At 43.6% G+C, this 17,823-nt stretch overlaps 1 protein-coding gene across 1 annotated transcript; it reads left to right on the top strand.

Moving 5' to 3' along the window:
- Positions 1 to 2,163: 2,163 nt before the first annotated feature.
- Positions 2,164 to 14,348, top strand: ANKUB1 (ankyrin repeat and ubiquitin domain containing 1). The gene is made up of 6 exons (XM_075569367.1): positions 2,164 to 2,370; positions 6,134 to 6,277; positions 9,906 to 10,122; positions 11,201 to 11,315; positions 12,064 to 12,987; positions 14,016 to 14,348. Exons 1-6 carry the CDS (start codon positions 2,281 to 2,283, stop codon positions 14,092 to 14,094), a joined length of 1,569 nt encoding a protein of 522 aa, XP_075425482.1. The 5' UTR covers positions 2,164 to 2,280; the 3' UTR covers positions 14,095 to 14,348.
- Positions 14,349 to 17,823: the final 3,475 nt, after the last annotated feature.

The following is a 17,823-nucleotide window of genomic DNA, read 5'->3' as shown; positions in this document are numbered from 1 at the left end:
GTAAATCTACCATATCTGCTTCTAGTAAAAATAAGATCATAAATATTGTATAGTTCATTATCCCAAGTACACTCCATGTAGATGCACAGTAGCTGCTGAATAGATCCAGTCTAATCTCCACAATATATCTCAAGCTGTTAATCACATATGGAATATAGAGCCTATGGAACAATTAGGGGCCAGTTATCTTAGATAGGGACGGATGACTCCAGCGTTAATAACCGACCCTCAGGACAGAAGGGCCAGATGTGACAATGAAGCCCTCAAGCTACAGGAGACACCTGCTTGAAGTTTTTGGGGCCACGTTTAAGTCCTCCATGAGCACCAATGGTCCGCAGGCCACGTATTGAGAGCCCCTGAGAGTGTTGATAGGCACAAGAGACTGCTAGCCGGAATTATCTCGCTCATGTACACAAACACACAAATCTGAGAACTTTGTGACATCACCATATATTGTACATCTATGTATATTATGATAATGCATTTGTAAGTTCCTTGCAACTTGGCGTTACACTGAAGCCTAAATGCTGATGCACATTATCTAGCAGCATGCCATCAAAATCCCTATACCTGGAGTTGTTCCTCCTTCCATAGGCTGAGGCTGTCCGCGTGTGTGCGACGGAGCGCATGGCGTCACGCGCACCTGCAGCAGTGGCGATGTGTGGCCTAGGGGGAGATGCGACGGGAGGCGCGGCTGGGACGTCACGGAGCTGGTTCGCCCTCATTGGCTGAACTGCTCACGTGACCCGACCAAATCAAATAATTTTGTCTGCTCGGCAATCGCGCGCTCTATGACCTGCCTCATAGAGGCACGGCCTTTTTGTTCGCTCCACACGGTTGCACTAAGTATGGACGCAGTCTTAACTTACTCTTGGTTTTGTTTTGTTTTTTTAAAGAGGAAATGCGGCATTCAGTAAAGTTTTTATTTACTCAAAATGTAGTTAATTCAGCTGTAGTCCCCAGATATAAAGTAAAAAGTATTAAGTGCGCGCGGTCCCAAAAATCTTGCAATGTCCCAAAGTGTGTGTTAAAGTCTCTCTGCAGCTCCTCACTCTCCCGTGATCAGCGGGGCAAACAACCGAATATATATACACAGAAAGTGGAGCGCAAAAAAGAGAGAAAAGAAACACACTATTAGTATACATTTTTAAATATTAATATTTATAGTGTAAATAAAATGTAGAACTTACATAAAAATCGGATCACAATGAATCCAGGGAATCACTGTGGGAGCTCGAAGGAGGGGTAGGAGAGGGCACTAGTACAACCACCATAGCAGGGTCCCAAAATGCCAGATGATCTGGTGGGTATGTTATTCTGGCTCAAAATTCAAACCGCATCACCTCGCGCTCAAACACCACAGGGAAAGAACCACAGCCGCCCGAAGGAACGTAATGATGCTTCCTCTCTACTGCATATGACGTCACCTCTACGCGTTTCGCGTCATACGACGCTTCGTCAGGAGGTAAAGTAACACATAATATATACTGTTAAAATAGACACTTGAGGCGTATTGTTTATTGTCATTTTAATCTCAAGTCTGCGATCAACATTATGTGTATATTTCACATTGGGCCCATAAGTACTTATTTTATATACTAAGCAAATAACAGCCACCCCCATGTTGAAAAAGAGGAAACCCACATTATGTTGTGGGTACATTATAACATAGGCATCTTGATGCCCTGTTTCCTGTCTCTTTTATACAGGATTATATTATGTTTTGTTCATCCTCTTCCCATTATTCACAATGCAAAGACACTGTGTTGTTATAACAACATAAGCAATCAACATAAAATGTGTACCTAGAACTTACGAGCAAATGTTTGACAAGTTAAGCAAACACCTCAGACTCTTTAAACCCTCTCACTATCGAATACGTAGATAAAATATGACTTGCTGTCTTTTCACTAACAGCAATGTGATAAACATGCTATCAAGTGTGTGCTTACTCTGCGGTCATTCATGATACAGTGTATAGCAGACATAAAACTTGTGGGCACTTGCCTTGTTTGCAGTTTCTTTAAAGGTTGGGTGGAGATAATTTGCCTGTTCATTTTGGCAGGAAAAACAGCCTCACTAAGTTAAAGTCATTGTGGGAAAGACCCATCCCTTCAGCCCTATTCTTACCAGGCAGTAACAGTTCTTAGCTAGTATCCTTGGCTCTCGGCACTGATGTTGCCTACCGACAAATATTCCCCTTGCTTTGCTGTGCTAAAGTTACACATACTTTCTGCTGTTCGCAAGGTGTGAACATTGGGCTTTTCTGAGGCCAAGAAAATGAGAGTGTTCATAGCTTTCGATGGACTCTGTGAATCTTTTGACATTCTCCATGGCCAGACAGTGTATGATGTGAAACAGATGATAAAGGTATTTGTGTTTCTTATCTTTGTGCTGACAACAGTATAGCTTTGTACTCCACATTGACTCTAATGATTTACACAGCATCCAAAATGCCATCCTTCAGGCTTAAATCTTGATTTAATTAATTCTTCACTGCCAGAGAGGGAACACAGTGCAGAAACTGAAGCTTCAGGCAGGGAAGGGGTTAGGGGCCAAGTCCTTAAATTGCTTTTGGCTTTATAATATTTCCTTAACCGCTTCAGTGCTGGAGGTTCCTGCTTTGTAATCTGTTTATTTTACCCCATTCAGTGCTGTCAACAGCACTGATGAATGGGGTTAATGTACTTAATCATTACGATGCTACAAGACAGAACTGATACTATACTTCAGTTTCTTGGCGAGTCTAAACTATTTCATGATGACTTCCACACATTAAGTAACAAGTTGTATTGTTGTGCAAAGCCTTCAAATATAGCATATCCAGCAGGGTAATTGCTATAGGAATAATGGATGGTTCGCATGCAATAGCCGACTTGACAGGTCATTACCAATTGTAGTATTTACAGCCTATTTCTATCAGTGCTATTCTGTGTCGTTTACATCTCTGTCCACTTGAAGAAGGTATCCAGTTGATTATAAAAGCTATTTAAAATCAGAGACAGAACATAAAACACAGACAGAGCTCAGTTTTTAGCACATCCAGTGAAACTCATACACGGTACAGTGCCTAAATATATATGTATAAATATCGAGTAAAATGGTCTTTTAGTTTAACATTTTTGGCCAAAATTGTTGTAAGCCCCTGAGCCAACTGCACGGCAGACCACAATTCAGGGGTCCCTAACGCTAATATAAATTCTTAATAGCCTGTGTAGTAACAGGAAGAATGATTTATAGTAAATCTGTCAATATTAGTTGCAAAGTTCTAAGTCTGATTGAAGCCTTTATTAACCTGTACATTACCAGGAAAAGCACTCTGTATTAGAGTTGTCACAACCATACTGCAAGCCAGCAAGTTCCCCTGAGTGGAAGATGCTATGGAGTGAGCCCTTAACCATTTAAATGTGGGAGGGGGTGAGCTACAATTAGGTAGGAGGTTGCCACCCTCCAATCAGCCAGGACTAGCTGAACAACAATTGTAAAACATACTGGACACCCAACAAGCTTGTTGGGTGTCCAGATTATAAAAGCTAGTAACAAAGGAGAGATGGAGTAGGGGGTATGATAACTTTTCTTGGACCAACAAGTAGTTGATATGTTACAAGCTTTCGAACCTGTAACGGTCAGGGTAACCCGATGAAGAACCCGGAGAGGTTCGAAAGTTTGTAACAGATCAACTACTTGTTGGTCCAAGAAAAGGTATCCTACCATTTACTCCCTCTCCCCCCTTTGTTACTACATGGAAGACAGCACCAACACGGCTACCCACCCTTCTTTGCCCATTATAAAAGCTAGCATCATCGCATCTCATCCAAATGGTATTATCTTGATATAACCACACACGCCTTGACCAATTCTATCTTCCCCACTTGTTGATAATATGACCCTCAACCACTCCACCACAGCAACTGTTTCTGTGGAATGCCTTTCTATATGATGCTGTTTTTCTATACTATAAGACATCTTTGTTGCTTAGTGTGTATTACGATCTAGCACCACTTAGTAAACATGGCTTTAAAAGTTTCAAACCAACTGTGTCAGGTCCAGATATCCATTGTCTATTACTCTACATCCCTCTTATCAGTGCCACCTGCCTGCCTCTTAGCAGCTGTCACAACAATATTGGGATAAAAATCAACATAATTTCTGTCCATCTAAGTACAAGGCTGAGCAGCTTGTTTATATCAACTGGCTGAACATGTTTATGAATAGCTTCCCCAAACATCCTGTGGTATCTGTCTCAGTCAATGTTACCTCCTGTGCTGCAACGGACACTGATATGGCATTGCTCTATTTAAAACTTTGTCACAATAGTACCCCTTCCCTGCCAGTGTGTGCATTGCAGGCTCATTTAGCAGGGAAGTAGCACTCCTAGCAGCTAAGGTTTCGTGGTGCCTGTGACAGGTTGCCTTGTACTGTAGGTGAGGTCAGATAGGGGTCCACACAGTTGTTCTTTATCAAATGAAAGGATTTTATTTCCAGGACAGGGAAAACAAAGTTACCAAGACACTTAGATAGGCAGTGCAGCACAACATAATCACTCTTAAAGTCTTTATCTTGCTAGCTGGTAAGAGTCCCAGCGGTCTCCCAGTAACCTTTGTAGCAGGCTAGGAAGTACTGCTTTTCCTAGGAAGTCCCTCTGGGCAATTGCTGTCCTGTTTCCTTGTAGGTGTCTCTGTGATGCAGAGTTTTGAATCCCCGCTGTTCCTAAGTAAATCCCTCTGGTAACAAGAAGCCTGGGTCCCTGCAGGCTGGGTTTAACTCTTGCTTCAGGAACATTGACAGGGATCTAACTCTTCACCCTCTCACAGTGCCCCTGGTTCAAGAGATACCAGCAGTTTTCTCCTTGGCCGGTAGGCAAGGAAGTGGTCACCGGGACAGACTCGCCGATGGAATGTGGCGACATTATCTGGAGATGGCGTCGTGACTTTCTATTGGTGACCCGGTGGCAACAATTGTATTGTTTTTGTGTCAAACACCTGCACAGAAAACTCTTGGGAACTGAAGGGCGGGGAACCAGGGGATACCTACCCCTCCACGGATCAGGAATTGCAGGGGATACCTACCCCTCCCATACTGGAATTGCAGATTTAAGATCAATTCAGTGTTATTTTGGCTATACTGTATGTGTCAAGCTCCGAAACTGAACGTGTTGGGTTTAAAATGACCAGTAAAAAGTTTTTTTTTTTTTTTTAATCTCATCACCAATTCTGTCCTCTTTGTAGTTGCAAACATGGGAACTTGTTCCATTGTTATTGCACCGCAATCCTACGTTAACTGACAATCAAGTCAATGGCAGTTACCGCGGGATCGCAGTGGCTCACCGCGCACAGGTGCTTGGTGAATCCCGGTGTATATGGACAGAGCTATAAAGTTAGATCACAGATATCTCCACTTGACTTCAGGTGGCAATTTGTAGTGGGAAGTAAAGTATGGTTCAATTTTAGTATTTTCTCCATTTTTTTTAAATTAATTAAACAACCATGTCTAGGTGTAAGCCTAGTCTACAACCTTACCTGTGTATGGACCTTGAAAAAGGTATTTTTTAAAGGAGCAATTCAAGCTGGCCGTTATTTCTTTTTTACATAGAATTGAAGTATTGGGTTAATGGCTTCAGCTCCGGGACCCCCTGGTTCCCACAATACTTACCTCAGAGTAAGGGGGTGCTGGTATCTGCTGCAAATGTAAAGGTCTGGCTTCATGTAAGCCAATGGTACGCCGCACTGGATGACGTCACAACTTCCTATTGGCTCGCAGGACGCGGGAGCTTTGAAAAGCGGCCATTACGTGAACCCCAGCTAGTGATCCGGAGCAGCTACTGGCACCCCCTGTGGAGTAACTCCGGAAGCAGAGAGTCACCAAAGCTGAAATGAATGGGGTTCAGCTCCGGAGACCCGCCAATTCAATCCTATGTTAAAAAAAAATGGGGGGGAAAACGGCCAGCTTGGATTGCCTCTTTAAACTTTTGCCTCAGTAAACATAACTCAAGCAGCAAAGCAGTTAATTGTGAACATGTAGTTTGGTATCATAATTGTATGTATTTGACACTAATTGTGTCATATTGTCCTTCTGTAAATTCTAGTGACATTTTTTTTTTGGCGGGAAATACTTAAAAACATTTATTTTTCAGGATTATTTTCACATCCAGCTATCAAATGACAAACAAGGCAGACGATATCTGGAGCTCATATATGCAGGCGGAGCGCTGAGGGATGAGTGGGTTCTTGCAGATGTTGGGATTACTCTGTGTTCAACAATTAAATGTATTCTGAAGGTACAGTATAGCAAAATAACCATGACACTTTGACAACCAGTTAAACCGGGGGATCTCAACTCCAGTCCTCAAGACCCCCCCAGCAGGTCAGGTTAAAGATATCCCTGCTTCAGCACAGGTGGCTCCGCCACTGATTGAGCCACCTGTGCTGAAGCTGGGATTTCCTTAAAACCTCACCTGTTGGGGGGTCTGGAGGACTGGAGTTGAGATCCCCTGAGTTAACCCCTTGGCAAAGCAAATGCATTAATAGTTGCATATAGGGTCCCCTTGTGGTCCTTTTCAACATTGTGCTCATTTGTCTGAAGCTGGAAGCGGTGAGGGACACCTATAAACAGTGGTCAACAAATCACCAAAAAATCTACTCTCAGAACAAAAAAATCTACTCGCCACCTAGTACCACACCTGTGCTGCTTGGGTCAATAGGAGCTCGCCACGATGTTAAATCCACTCGCCCGGGGCGTGCAAATGTATAGGTTTGTCGAACACTGCCTATAAATGATGCTATGGGGGAGATTTGCTAAGTGCCAATGCAAGGTATTGCACCGCGATTCTGCATTAACTGCCAATGAAGTGAATGGCAGTTACCGCGGGATCGCAGTGGCTTTCCCCCTCTTTGGGGCTTGGTAAATCCCGGTGTATATGGACAGAGCTATAAGGTATGATTGGAGATATCGTCATGACTTCAGGTGGCAAATTGTAGTGTGAACTAATACAGATACGGAATTTTAAAATGTATGAGATGTGCACACGTGAAATCTGCTTGTTTGGCAGCTGAAAGGGAGTCTATGGTAAAAAGGCAAATGTCTCTTAACTCACCAAAGAAAAACCTTTTGCAAAACAAGTTGAAAATGTAACTAACATCTTCAATAAAACAACGTTATTTTACAGGTGTGGTCCTGCTGATTACCAAAGTAAAGTTATGGTAAATTTACTGGGATCATTTAGAGTGATGTGGTAGCATTTAGTCATAATGTATGTCTGGCTGTGTGCCTGTATGCTTGTGTGCCTATCTGGCTGTATGCCTGTATGCTTGTGTGCCTATCTGGCTGTATGCCTGTATGCTTGTGTGCCTATCTGGCTGTGTGACTGTGTGACTGTGTGCCTATCTGGCTGTGTGACTGTGTGCCTATCTGGCTGTGTGACTGTGTGACTGTGTGCCTATCTGGCTGTGTGACTGTGTGCCTATCTGGCTGTGTGACTGTGTGCCTATCTGGCTGTGTGACTGTGTGCCTATCTGGTTGTGTGCCTGTGTGCCTATCTGGCTGTGTGACTGTGTGCCTATCTGGCTGTGTGACTGTGTGCCTATCTGGCTGTGTGACTGTGTGCCTATCTGGCTGTGTGCCTGTGTGCCTATCTGACTGTGTGACTGTGTGCCTATCTGGCTGTGTGACTGTGTGCCTATCTGGCTGTGTGACTGTGTGACTGTGTGCCTATCTGGCTGTGTGACTGTGTGCATGTCTGGCTGTGTGACTGTGTGCCTATCTGGCTGTGTGACTGTGTGCCTATCTGGCTGTGTGACTGTGTGCCTATCTGGCTGTGTGACTGTGTGCATGTCTGGGCTGGCAGTGTGCCTGTGTGCCTATCTGGCTGTGTGACTGTGTGCCTATCTGGCTGTGTGACTGTGTGCCTATCTGGCTGTGTGACTGTGTGCCTATCTGGCTGTGTGACTGTGTGCCTATCTGGCTGTGTGACTGTGTGCCTATCTGGCTGTGTGACTGTGTGCCTATCTGGCTGTGTGCCTGTGTGCCTATCTGGCTGTGTGACTGTGTGCCTATCTGGCTGTGTGACTGTGTGCCTATCTGGCTGTGTGACTGTGTGACTGTGTGCCTATCTGGCTGTGTGACTGTGTGCATGTCTGGCTGTGTGACTGTGTGCCTATCTGGCTGTGTGCCTGTGTGCCTATCTGGCTGTGTGACTGTGTGCCTATCTGGCTGTGTGACTGTGTGCCTATCTGGTTGTGTGCCTGTGTGCCTATCTGGCTGTGTGACTGTGTGCATGTCTGGCTGTGTGCCTGTGTGCCTATCTGGCTGTGTGCCTGTGTGCCTATCTGGCTGTGTGACTGTGTGCCTATCTGGCTGTGTGACTGTGTGCCTATCTGGCTGTGTGCCTGTGTGCCTATCTGGCTGTGTGCCTGTGTGCCTATCTGGCTGTGTGACTGTGTGCCTATCTGGCTGTGTGACTGTGTGCCTATCTGGCTGTGTGCCTGTGTGCCTATCTGGCTGTGTGACTGTGTGCCTATCTGGCTGTGTGACTGTGTGCCTATCTGGCTGTGTGACTGTGTGACTGTGTGCCTATCTGGCTGTGTGACTGTGTGCATGTCTGGCTGTGTGACTGTGTGCATGTCTGGCTGTGTGACTGTGTGCATGTCTGGCTGTGTGACTGTGTGCATGTCTGACTGTGTGACTGTGTGCATGTCTGGGCTGGCTGTGTGCCTGTCTGGCTGTGTGGCTGTGTGACTGTGTGTATTTGTGGCTGTGTGTCTGCGTGTCTGCGTGGCTGTGTGGCTATCTGGCTGTGTGACTGTGTGACTGTGTGTATTTCTGGCTGTGTGTCTGTGTGTCTGCGTGTCTGCGTGGCTGTGTGGCTATCTGGCTGTGTGACTGTGTGACTGTGTGTATTTCTGGCTGTGTGTCTGTGTGTCTGCGTGACTGTGTGTCTGCGTGGCTGCCCCTCTTGTGTTGAGCTGGCAGTGTTTTAAATAACTAGGAGAGAGATTTCCAACCTACAAGAAAGTGATCGTTGTATAGCATGACATTACAAAGGCCTAGATACACTAAACTCAGTTACAATAGGAAACATAACATAAAGTTACCTAAAACAGGAGCAGACATTCTGTTCCCTTAGTTACCGCAGTATTAAGAAAGCTAATTATGTGCAAAAACAATGTCTTAACGTCATCTCATTACAATAGGGCTAAAGACACACGGGGTAACATTGCGTTATCTTCCGCTACTGTGACGTTATGTAAGTCTTGACATTACTCCCATCCTGACACTGAAATACAGTACCTGCTGGAGTGGGGAGTGAGACGAGGAGACGGAAATAACACCAGGAAATAACACCATGTTATTTAAATCATGCACTACACCCATTCAGACCTTGCAAAATCTCTGTTTCAGGGTCTGGATAGGAGTAAGACTAAGTTTAACTCTGACTTAAATAGTGTAACATTAAGTCCCTGCGTTAACCTTAACGGGCTTTACGTTATTGTCCTCAGGCGATACAGTGTTACTATTACATAATGGTAACGATCTTAGTTCATCTAGGCCTAAGTATCTATATACTGTACACTTCCCAAAGCTCACTGTCCGCTAACCCAGACGTTCTCAACTCAAGTCTTCAAGACCTCCCAACAGGTCAGGTTTTTTAGGATATCCCAGGTTCAGCCCACGTGGCTCAGTCTTTGACTAAGCCACTGATTGAGCCAACTGTGCTGAAGCTGAGATGTCCTTAAAACCTGACCGGTTGGGGGTCCTGAGAACTGGAGTTGATCATCCCAGCGCTAACCCATAATTATACCTAGTACTGTAGGCTGTTTTCTTTAGGTTGTATCAACATTTGATTTCACTAGTTGAATGATGTTCTATTTATGAGTGATTGTAAATATATATATTTTTTACTATTTTAGGAAGAAGATAAACCAGCAATGTATGTATTCAATGCCGTGACCAGGGAGCAAGTCCCCATAATGGGGAGCGTTTATCTCCTAACTGCAGCAGTTTCAAAACTAAAGACTTTAATATCCCTGAAATGCGGATTTCCAGTTAGCGTTTATTGTCTGAGGACTCTGCCAGGCAAGGAAATGTACAACTGCAACGCCCTCAGTGATTACAAATTAGATCTAGGTATGGAATACATCATTTAAGTCAAGTCCAACTCCTTCACAGCAATGCAGTGCTTGGCAAACTGTTGCTGCCCCCATTGGTAACAAATGGTTCATCTGTTGGTGCAGTTGTAAGCACATTTGCTATACGATGGGCCATGTGGGAAAAATAATGAAATATTAATGAGTCAAACCGTTTACATGGCAGAAAAGTACAATGTATTCCAATTATGTTTCACAAGGGAAAGAAATCTTACAGACTAATCGGCATTTCTCCCTAGTTTAATACTCTTCTTGTGTTTCAACCTGTTCAGCACATCCGTTGTATACCTGTTTTTCTAAAGCAATCTCTTAAATGTACCTTCCATCACTGTCTCCGGGGGTTGTAACCTTTTTGTTTTGGACTTTTCTTTGCGGCTTGTAAAAAATCTTATTTTCTCTGATCTCCATAGATAACCCAAAATCTCAGTGGATGACCTTTGGTGAACTGAAGTATTTTGTCCCAAAATATTTCTAGTTTGTGCTTTACTGCATGAATGTGTCGCTTTGTTGTGTGATTGTGTGATTGTGTGATTTCAACCTACCTGGGAATATAAAACGCCTACTCCATCTAACTTGACATTTTCTAACTAAATGGCAGGTATTGCAAGTCCAATCGAAGCATTTCATCAGTGTTGCTCCTCTGGCACCTAAGGCTGCGTTTATAGTAGGCGCGACGGTGCGTGCGATTTCGCGCTCTGCGAGAACAAAGTGCCGCAGTTGATACGGGCCGGCCATAGTGCGCGTGAGCATGATGTTGAGCAACCGGGCGGCAGATTTTTCAAAAGACAAATCATTTTGCTTTTTTCTTCGCGCGGAGGCCGCGTCACGTGAGTGGTTCAGCCAATGAGGGTGAACCAGCCTGGTGACGCCTACGCCACGTCTCCCCAATCGCTGGAAGCTCAGTTCACCCATCGCTCAGGCGACAGGTGTGCGCGACGCCATGCGCTCCGTCGCGTGCGCCTACTATAATCTCAGCCTAGTTTAGATCAAGCATTTAGACACCTTATTGGCACCTACATTGTTTTTCAAAGGAGCATTTTTTTCCAATGGATTTCTAGGTGTAACCTTGAGAATGGATGTGTGGGACGGGTGGAAGGAATTCCTTAGTGCCTGCATTATTGGGCACACGCACAATGTTCAACGTTACTTATCAAGGGAGGAAGCAGTGCTCAGGTATGGTAACTAATACATACGTTTATGGCCTTTATTCAGTATACTGTGCAGTGAAAATGTTTATTCCCCATGCTGACAACGATTCTAGTCACATTATTTACATGGAACTTATCTCTTCTTCAGGATTGTGACGCGTCTTCACAGCGTGTTAGATAGGGGCCTATGTATGGGCTATATTTTATTTATTTATAAAAATGTTTTACCAGGGAGTAATACATTGAGAGTTACCGCTCGTTTTCAAGTATGTCCCGGGCACAGAGTTATAACAATACATGGTTACATTAAAAGGACAGGGTTATACAGTCAATTCACAGACATTTCATGGACAGATTGAGTTGGAAAATTGGGTACTAAACATATGTTTAGTGGGTGACTTTACTTGATACTTTTGTTTCCAAGTTTGTCCCAACATAAGGTTCAAATGTGTTCACTGAGAAATAGGTTGGGCTGGTCAGCAGCTATGCCTTTTATTTATAGCTCCCTCTTAGATTAAAATGCCAGAAATTGTTATTTCAGGAAATATGATTTGATCCTTCTATTTCCTCAGTACAAGAAGTAATACTACAAATACCAGAATGTATTACAACATGAGAAAATGGTGCTGGCTCACCATCCTACCCACTTACAGCCATATGTCCACTCTCAATTATCCTATTCCATGTATAATTTGACACACAGTATTGTCAGCATCCTACTTTTTGTTTTAAGTTCTGCAATGACGTCTGCATTTTTGTCATTTACAACACAGATACCAGCAGAAAGTGGCCCTTTACATGGCGGCCTATTTTGGCCATCTGGAGCTTGCTGAATGGCTTCAGAAACAAGGTATTAGGGCAGATGAAGCAATTGGTGTCCATCCTTATAGAGAATGGTGCTGTGAGACTGATCATCCAGACATAGCCAAATGTGCCATCCACGCAGCTGCAGAAGCAGGTCAACTTCTTATACTGAAAGCCTTTGTTGCTCGCAATGTTTTGTGCCTTCTGTGCCAAAATCCATTAGGTCAGACACCACTGAGAATATGCATTCGGCACAGCCGTAAAGACTGTGTTTTATATCTGATCATGAAAATGTGGTCAGTGGTCTCCTATCCAAAAATCTCTCTTCCTATGAGAATCTACATTAAGGTTAAAAAATGGCTTTTTGTGGTTCAAAAACACATTTCTACAGCAAAGAACTTGAAGTGGGCTGCAGAATTCAAGACACGTGTTGGGGACACTGTTGTTGTGGATGGTTTCACAGAACCTAAGATGACATCTAGAGGTCTACATGGTCTACATCAAGATCAGTGGAAGAAAGTGATGGGGAAGTCCATCAATTTGCCGTTCCTCAATGATCAAGCATTTGGTAGCAAGGTATTAGGTCCTCAATATATCACTGTGAGAGATAGGAAGGGGGAAAAGTTAAAGTTGCCACCAGTTAAGCAAAAATCAACATATCCTGCCATAAAGAGCAATAAAGTAGCATGGAAATCTAAAGACGATGATATATTAAAAAATGTTTGGAACGCTCAAGTTCCACTTCCTCCCATTCCCAACACTTGTAACAATCGTCCTCGCCATTTAACTGCTCCTCGTGCTGCTTTTCTTCTGACCTCATCTCTGGAATCCTTCTCAAAGCATTGTGGAAGAACGCCAAGAGAGAATGCAATACACTGCTTGTGTCTAGCCAGGTAACTGTGCATTTTCTCATTGGCTTATCAGCTGCCAGTTTTGGTTATTTCATGTTGTCTTTCGTTAGATATTAACCAAATTATACATGGTGAGTTCTAAAATGGAGTTACGGAGAACGTTAGAATATGTGCTGATCCCACCCTGAACAGGGAGCTGCGGAGAAAATTTACGTTTGTCTCATCTACATTTCTTTTTCCTCCCACCTCCACCATATACATACCCGCACACTGATTCTAACACACACATACAGTATCATGACCAAGCTCTCCAGCGCACTCCAGACATCTTCTCCAACCTTCTTCTCCCCACTAACTCATGGCCTCCCCAATCATTATAGACCAGTTACATATAAGGCAATACTGCTAGCAGTATTATAGACAAGATATCATAGGGTGACCAGATGTCCCGGTTTAGCCAGGACAGTCCTGGTTTTTTCTGGCTTTGTCCCGATTTTTTGGGGCTCTGTCCCGGTTTTAGGATCCCCCCCTGGCTCTCGCCGACTGCGTATTTGCGAAGAGCACTTGCCAACTGTGCATCCGCGATCGGCACTTGCCGACTGCTTGTGTGCATGCGCAACCGGCAAGTTCCGATCGCGCATGAGCAACGGGCAAACACCGTTCGCACATGCACAGTTGACAAGTGCCGATCGAGCATGATGCGCACTAGCAGCCAGGAAGTGCCGATGGAGCATGTTGCGCACGTGCAGCCGGGAAGTGCCAATCGAGCATGCGCGGTCAGCAAATGCTTTTTGCGCATTTGTCCCGGTTTTTGCCGGGACAAATCTGGTCACCCTAATCATAGTATCACAGTATCATAGTCATATATTATATAGATCTATGATTATATTATGGGATATATTGTATACAATGCAAATATTTGGGGGTGGGGCATATAATTATGAGAGCACTGTATGCCAGTGATAAATACATAAACATACTTCCGTTGAGGGGATAAACATGCAATGCTGTTTCAGTTTCTTTATTTTGAGTACAAAAATAACCTTATTAACATGTTACCCTCTTTCCAGTGAGTTTAAAGAAAAACCATGGCTCCAGCAACTAGATGTGGCCAGGACACTAGCAAAGAAAACCATCTCCAATTTGTAAAGGTGACAGTCAAGAAAATACAGGGATGGAAACAAGTCTGAATGACTCATGTGTTTTTGGTTCATAACCTAAATGTAGTCCAAGGAACTTTGTACATGTACTTTGTTAAGTGTTTTCTTGCCATATTTACAAAGATATGCAATAGGATTGTTATAACATTTAAAACATGTCAGCCCTACAGTATGTAGAATGTTATACATATATATTTTACTGATGGACTAAATAAAGTGTATTGATTTCATCTGCTGGAGTGCCACGGAATTCTATGTGTGTGTATATATATATATATATATATATATATATATATATATATATATATATATATGTGTGTATATGTGTATATGTGTATATGTGTATATATGTATATATGTATATATATATATATATATATATATATATATATATATATCTAATGGAGATATGGTACCTGCTGATGTGATACCACCACCTCATCTTTTACTTTTATATATTTGCTGACAGCGCTTTACAAAGAATTTTACAGACACAGTCCCTGCCCTGTAGAGCTTACAATCTAATTTTGGTGCCTGAGGCACAGGGAGATAAAGTGACTTGCCCAAGGCGACAAGGTGTAACGAGTGCTCACCACAAACAGGAGGGGACCGCACGGCTGAGGTGGGGATGTTAGAATAAACCGACCAACAACTGCGCAACCGTGCCCGGATTGCAGAGTCGTAGTTGTCTAGTCGGGTCAGGGTAGGAGAGGTCAGAATAGTCGTGATACTCGCCGTGGTCTAGGATAGGAGAAGTCGGATGGTCGTTGTGCGTAGCCGGGGTCCAGGAGTAGAGAGGTCAGAATGGTCGTTGTGCGTAGCAAAGGTCCAGGGACCAGAGAAGGTAGAGGTCCGGGTACAAGCTGAGGTCAAAAGGTACAAGAGATCAAGCAGAATGCACTTCGTACATAAACACAAGTTTATCCTCAGCCAATTTGCCTAAGGGCTGGCTAAGCATATAAAGCACAGAGAGCCAATGGGAAGGCTGCAGGCAAAGAGTCATCACAGGTAGACTGTGTACTGATAGGCAGGGGAGGAGTGAATCGCAGCTGTGGAATAATTAATGTTGTTAGCATTAACACCTCGAGTGTTTCTGGTCATGCGACGCCGACGTGTAGTGGAGACAGGAGCGTCCTCAGTTGCGTCACGGGACGCGGGGTGGGGGCGGAGCCTAAGTACGATGCCGGCAGGAGTACTGCGGTGCTCGCACGCAGTGCACGTGCGAGGGGCGTCGCCCAAAGCATCACGGAACGCATCACGGGGGCGGGACTGAGGTCCAATCCTCACACAAGGAAAGGACACTGGGATTCGTATCAGGTTCAAAGCTTCAGCTTCATCATTTATTTACCACTTTAGCCCCGATCCACAATAGCGTGATAAGCTTCATAGCATAAGCTTAACTCCCATGTCCAGTATATGAATGGGAGCCGAGTCTAAAGCTTAGCACCCCTTTGTGGATCTGGGTCTACTTACAGTAGGTAGCTGAGAGTGTGATAGAAAGACTGGGTAGAATGAATTACTGTAACAAATCTGTACTAACTGAGAATACTGTGTTTGATGTCAGAAGTCTTTGCAAATCCCAAAAACAAAGGAAAGCAAAGTATTCTAGTGATGGAATAATTTTAATTATTATACTGTTGAAATGGATGATATGATATATTACTAAAATGGACTGGGGGGGGGGTCTCTGGAGAAGAATTGATGGTGATGTTCTGTTTCCATTTTGTCTGTTCTGTTATGTCTTTAGTGTCCATTTTGTGTGTAAGAATGTGTGTGTGTGGTATCAATGAGTTTCGCTCATAGTAGATTTACGACTGTGCCCAAAGTTTACGCCCACATTCCTGGTATCAAGAAGTACCTGGTTCCTATAGAGAGCTGTTTTAATTCAGTTTTAACCAGGTTTTAATGATCTGTAAGATGATTGGCTTTGAATAAGGGAGTATTTATTAGATTCTGCCTAGTAACCTATATTAAACAAAGAAATCTAAAATGTATAAAAAGCCTGCTTGGGTCCTCCCTTGCCAGAGAGTCTCATTGTTTTTTTGTGTCTATGATCATACTCTGTGTTGTACAGGCAATAAACTACTCATTATCTACGAACCCGAGTTTGCTCTTGTATATTTGGGTGTGCAAACAATGACACTAGTAATATATTTTGATTTGTTCCTTTTTTAATTGTATTCATCCCTAGAAATTCTATCATGCTCTGTAATATATATTGCATAGTACAGTGGTGTCAAAACTTTTTTTGGTTAAGGAATTTGTAGGAGACGCGTGCAGAGGTGAAGACAGGAGACATTTATTTCGTCAAAATGCCATAAACAAAAACATAGGCTTTTCCTCAGCCCAGATGCAGCAAAAACAGGGTAGCAAAAATAAAGCTTCGGGCTTTCCTAGGCCAAAGTTCAGTATCCCAGCGTATTGGAGTTCATGTAGGCCTGCATGCCCTGTGTCCCTAGAAGGCGAGGACACGAACGTGTGGTCTGTACTCAGACCAGAGAAGGACGCAGACTGCAGGGTGATCCAGGCTTTTAAACCCTCCTAACGAGCCAGATGAGAGCTGGTTAATCTCAGCCTGGGAGCAGGCTGAGGTAAATAATCAGCTCACTGCTGCATTCAGAAGCTACACATGTTTTCCCTGAATACTGTAGCTATTAGACAGGGAAACTACCCTGTCACAGAACCCTATAATTATATTGCGAAATTCTACGGAACCCTCTATAATAGCACTTCTGAGATCAGATGCATTGTAAGGAACCCCAATCCTCTCCAATATTGCATCTGAGATCAGATGCATTGTAAGGAACCCCAACCCTCTCTAATAGCGCGTCTGAGATCAGATGCATTGTAAGGAACCCCAACCCTCTCGCCCCATTTTTACTCACAACATCCTCTTGCCATTGCCCACCAAGGCGGCCGACACAGGAAGTTGGGCGTAACTTCTGGCTGAGCCTCACTTGCGGGGCCCCTCCACCACCAGCTAGATCTGACAAGGAAATGTGCACGGAATCCTTTAAGGATGCCCGCGGAACCCCAGTTGAAAAAGACTGGCATATTGAGACTGGACGAGTTGTATGTTTTTTTTCTTGTATTGCCTCTACCCTGGAGTAGAGAGAAACTGAATCTGAAATGCAGAACTGGTTCTTTCTAATTTTCTTTGTTTGTATGAATACAAAACACAAACACATATTCTTGGAAAATCTCCCCAGATGGTGGGTTAGGAGAAGTGTTGTGCGAACTGGTTGCATTCCAGCTTGCAAATCTTTTGCGTACATTTTTAACAATTCAGTTATTTTTAAATTTTGCAACATAAAAGTTCACATGACCTGTGACCTGCACATTGGTCAATTTGAGCCTTCAAATTTCCCCAGGTTCAGAGACTTTTTCGGGAAGGTTACGGGGGAGGAAAAGGGAGATTATTGCGGATTACAGACTTTTAAGAAGATGGTTTGATAGATTTTAAGCATCTGTTGGCTCTACATATTGCTGCCCTAAATGTACTGCTCCCAAACTTTTCTTTCTTGCAAGCATTTTTTTCAACCATTACGTTTTCACCAATTCCTGTTCTAAACGTGTAAAGTTTTTTTTTTTTTTTTTAGAAAGCCGTGTTTGTGTGTCTTGCTATTTCTATGTAGATAACTGTGCACATATACAGAAAATGAGTGACGTATTCTACTCTCATATCGTGCTACCATTGTTGGGCTGGCATGGGGGGTAT

The sequence above is a fragment of the Ascaphus truei genome, chromosome 14 (assembly GCF_040206685.1).
Source record: "Ascaphus truei isolate aAscTru1 chromosome 14, aAscTru1.hap1, whole genome shotgun sequence".
NCBI lineage: Eukaryota > Metazoa > Chordata > Amphibia > Anura > Ascaphidae > Ascaphus > Ascaphus truei.
This window is presented reverse-complemented; position numbering and strand designations above follow the sequence as displayed.